General features: G+C 30.9%; 2 protein-coding genes across 7 annotated transcripts in view; one reads left to right on the forward strand and one right to left on the reverse strand.

The window, feature by feature from the left end:
• The window catches only part of LOC118444563 (lachesin), a 259,607-nt gene extending 256,412 nt beyond the window's left edge, over positions 1-3,195 (forward strand). For all 5 annotated transcript variants that reach the window (XM_035872946.2, XM_035872945.2, XM_085661502.1 and 2 more), the window contains one exon: positions 2,765-3,195. In XM_035872946.2, the coding sequence (XP_035728839.2) occupies positions 2,765-2,838 (74 nt within the window). In that variant the 3' untranslated portion in view covers positions 2,839-3,195. The remainder of the gene's footprint in view (positions 1-2,764) is intronic.
• Positions 1-5,000, reverse strand: part of LOC118444564 (uncharacterized) — a 52,160-nt gene that overhangs the window by 29,376 nt on the left and 17,784 nt on the right. The window lies entirely within an intron of this gene.

Consider the following 5,000-nt stretch of genomic DNA (forward strand, 5'->3'; position numbering starts at 1 on the left):
ATACACACATATACACACACATATATATATATATACACATATACATACTTTTTATATTACGATGACTACGATCACGATCGCCCTCGGAGAGTAGGTAATTTCGTGTAGAAAAAGAGAGAATCGAAAATGAAGAGGGTAAAAATGTACAAGGGCGACGTTGAAACTTGCCTCCCAAGCTTTTACAACTTGACGCTCGGATTCGTTATGATGAGTTGCTCTTTTTCTTTTTTTCTTCCCTTCTTCATCTTCCTTTCTTTCTTTCTTTCTTTTTTTCTTTTTTTCCTTTCGTTTTGTCTTTCGTTATGTTTTGATTTCCTTCACTTATATCCTATCATTTTTAGACACCATCGAAAATGTTATTTCAATGTTGATTGAATTTATATACGTTCGATTAAAATTGACGATAAATAGTTACGTTTAATTTTCTAATCTATCAATTTTCTATGTACGTACGTACGTACGAAGTAGTCAACGCAATGTCATATTTTTAGGAAATTTTTATCAAATATACGATGGATATGCCTAAAAAGGTCGCGAATATAAATTTTATTACTCGTTTTCGGGACACGTCGAACGTCGAATCTCATTAAAAAGCTTTTCTATGCCTTCACGTACACGATCGCTATTCGCGAAATGTGGAAACATTCAATAACTTTCAAAAAATATCGCTTTCCGATAGCTTTTCTATTTTATGAATTGTCCTATGTCGAAGTGCAAACGTTAACAAAGAGTTATAGCATAATTCTTTCTATTTTGCGTATTCAAAAAAAAAAAAGAACAAAAAAAAACAAAAAAAAAGAAAAAGAAAAAGAAAAACAAGAAAATGTTTACTTTAGACCATAGACAAAAATATAAACATTTTACAAGAATTTTCTTTTATCAACTGAAAATCGTCTTGTTTACAATTAATCGATACAATTCATATATTTTCCATAGATCTTATGAACATTTAAATTATAATCTTTAATTAATCTAATCGATTCATTTTTATAATATCTTATCTTCTTTTCCATTTTATATTAATATATTTAAAGAATTCTTATCAAACGATATTATATTCTATTATCGTTAATATCTTTTCCCATCGAGAAAATATGTTTCAATATGGGACAAAATAGTTCGAGATAATTATGTTATTTCCAAACATCGATATTTCCCATTTATTTCAAGTAGATGTATACCGACCGAGAAAATAAGCTTGATCGTATTGAATCTCCCTTTCATTTTCTACAAATCGCCAATTAGCCTCGTTTCGACGATAATACACATACTTACATACATACATACATAGATATCTTTTATACATACATATATATATATATATATATATATATATATACTTATAAAACATAGAAATTAGATTAATAACTGAAGATATATATATAAGTGTTTCTTATGATCTCAATTCCTTTTAAATGGCAATAAAATCTATTTAACAAGAGTGACCCCCACCCCCCGCCCACCCCCCTATTAAAATATCGAACGAAGATTTTCATTCCAAGGATAAAAATAAGAAAAAAAAAAAAAAAAAAAAAAAAAAGAAAAAAAGAAAAATAAAGAACGAACTACATTAGCCTATACATATTGGAAGATCAATTTGAGACGGGAAAAGAAAAATTTATCTACAAGTAAAAAAAAATGTGAAACGTAAAAAGGAACGACGTACCTAAGTAGAAAATACGATGAAAGAATATAAAAGGGAAGAAAAAAAAAAAAAAGGAGAATGAAAGAAAAAAGGAGAAGAAGAAGAAGAAGAAGAAGAAGAAAAAGAAAAAGAAAAAGAAGATGAGACGGAAATAGCATAGGCGAGCAATTTTCTCTTTCTCTCTCTCTCTCTCTCTCTCTCTCTCTCTCTCTCTATCTCTCTCTCCTCCTTCTCCTCCTCCTCCTCCTCTTCCTTTCGTTGAGAAAAACGAGAAAATGGAAGATAGGATTAATTCGTCTGAGACGGGAAGCGCTCGCGCCGACTGCCTTGTTTCTCATTGCTAATTAGAGATGAGTGAAAAGATGAGCGAAAGCAAGAAGTAACCTCCCTGGAAATACGTTTTTTTCGAAGCGAGTAATAGCTGAATGTACAAGAAAGAAAGAGAAAGAAAGAGCGAGAAAGAGGGATTTGAACGAAGCGGAAGAATAACCGACTTCCGGCTCGACTTTCGCATCTTTTCTATCCTTCTTCTTCTTATTTTAACCTTCCTCCTGACTCTTCTAAAAAGGAATCTGAGTATGACGATAGCTTAGGGATGGATACGGGTGGAGGGGGGGGGGTGAGATGGTTGCATCAAAATAAGAGGGAAAAGCATGTCTTCGCACAACCTCTCGAGTCTTTTCAATTGGCTTCGACATTTTCTTCGACGAAAAGGTTTTCTTCTCTCCCTCTCCCTCTGTCTCTCTCTCTCTCTCTCTATGTCTGTCTCTTTCTTTTTCCCTTTTTTCAACCCTCCAACCCCCCAACCACCACTACCACATTGTTTTTATTTACTCTTCCTTTAATCGAAGAAAATAAATTCAAGTTGTTTGGAAAATAAACGAACGTATAATGTTATCGTTTAATCTAATTACATTAATATTAATTTCAACGTTTATTTAATAATCGTTATTAATATATAAAGATTAGACTTTCGCATAAAAATTAACGTAATTATTTATTATAACGATAAAAAGTTTTTAGATTATTTTATCTATATGTTATAAGTAATAATTATACGACTAGACTTGCAATAAAGATATTTCCTCTAATCATATTTATTTTCTTTATCATTTTTAGATGCCGCAGTTTGCGTCGGTACGACAGGTGCGGCGATAACACTGAGCCTAATCATGACGACGATTATTCGATAAGTTCGAAACTGCAAAAGGGACCTCCGACGTCCGCTTATTCTGTAATTATGGACTACGTTAATACAAAGGAAATAAAATAAAATAAAGAGTTAACAAGAAAAACAAAAAAAAAAAAAAATACAACAAAAAAAAAAAGAAAGAAAAAAGAAAAACACGTACACGCGAGATTAGAGACCCAAATACACATACACATAGAAATACACAGACATGATTGTACACGAAAAAGGCATAAAGACTGACCGAGTAGTTAGTGTCGTATAAAAAAAGAAAAGAAAAGAAAAGAGAAAAAAAAATACAGAAGTAGAAGAAGAAGAAGAAGAAGAAGAAGAAGATGATGAAAAAGAAAAATCAATATGTAACGAGACGAAAGGACGTAGGTGTGAAATTTATTATGAAATTTGATTATGCGTGTCGAGAAATAAGTGCAAACGAGATAAGTGCGACGAAAGGAAGATGAGAAATTAAAAGAAAAAAAAAAAAGAAAAAAAAAAAAAAAAAACAATAACAACAACAACAACAAAAAAACAAAACAAAAAAAGAAAAACACAAACAAAACAAAAACAAGGAACGAACGAAACGAGACGAACGATTAATGGCAAATCACAAAGTGCAACGACTATCGCTTTCAATGTAAAATATTGTATAACGCCGTAATATATCAGTAAATGAAAGAAAAAAAAAAAAAAGAAAAAAAGAAAAAAAAAAAAGAAAAAAAAAAAAAAAGAAAAAAACAAAAAAGAAATATTCATGCCGCGCCAACAGAACCCTCCCCTACAGATCGGCACAGCGAAGAGAGAAGGTCGTTTACGTATGCGAATTGATTCTCCTTTTTTTTTTTTTTTTTTTTTTATATTTCCATATTCTATTGCATCATGTCACTATATTAGAAAGATTTTTCAACAATTTATCGTTTCTTCATTTGCAATATATCGAAAGCAAACATCGAACTATTCGTTCATTAGACTTCAAGGATGAAATTATTTTCTCTCTTATTATTGTCGTTGTTGACGTCGTTATTGCTCTTATTATTATTATTATTATTATTATTATTATTATTATTATTATTATTATTATTATTATTATTATTATTATTATTATTAAATATAAAAATTATTTTTGGCATCGATTTTCTTTCAAGTACTTTATTAGAAACGACTCTATCTCTTTCTCTCTTTCTCTCTCTCTTTCTCTCTTCCTCTTTCTCTCTCTCTCTCTCTCTCTCTCCCTCTCTCTCTCTCTTGATTTACTCGTTATTTTTTCATATACGAAATCGCAGAACCCATCTGGATACTTGAGATTAAAACGTCAGATTTCGTACGTCCGATATTCTCACGCGAAGAGTTTAACGGAGATAAGAAAAAAAAAAAATGTAGAAGGAGAAAAGTACAACATGCAAAAGAAAGAGTAAGAGTGAGAGAGTGAGACAGAGAGAGAGAGAGAGAGAGAGAGAGAGAACGAGAGAGAGAGAGAGAGAGAGAGATAGACGATAACGAATGAATATTAAAGAGCAGAATATTATTATTTGCACGAATCTTCGATCGAAGACTATCTTTAAAGAGCTGACGTTCAGACATCCCTTTTACTTATCCAAAGGGGCTATCCAAATCTCACCCTTACCATTGAAATCATTTCTTCTACATCTCGAACGAGATCCTTTCAATTCGACGATTTTCATTTCCCTTTTACCTCGTCGTTCGTTATTCGTTTATTCGCAGATTTATTTGAATTAGAAAATACACACGTCAAGCGTCATGTCATTTTATCGTAAACACAGACCATTATGATATTAACGATGAACCCTTTGAAATTCAATAATTTATGTATCTACAAAAGAGTAAAACACTAATTTGATCGTCGGATCAAACTTGGAAAACTAATAATAAATATTAAAATTTGTGATTATAAATTAATATTAACGATTAAAATGAAATAAAATGCTTACGGTGAATTATAAAAGGAAAAGAATATAAAAAGGGAAAGAAAAAAGGAAAAAAGAAGGAAAAAAAAAAGAGAGAGAGAGAAAAAAGAAAAAAAGAAAAAAGAAATAAAAAGAAAAAGGAACAACAGAAATAAGTATTAAGCCATTAGAAAATCGAGCAGCGGGTAAACTAATCTTCATTTGAAAACACCTACCGATTATGTTTCAAAAGTGTCACTTCCGT

This window comes from Vespa mandarinia, chromosome 15 (assembly GCF_050613455.1).
Source record: "Vespa mandarinia isolate Hongniang chromosome 15, ASM5061345v1, whole genome shotgun sequence".
Lineage (NCBI taxonomy): Eukaryota > Metazoa > Arthropoda > Insecta > Hymenoptera > Vespidae > Vespa > Vespa mandarinia.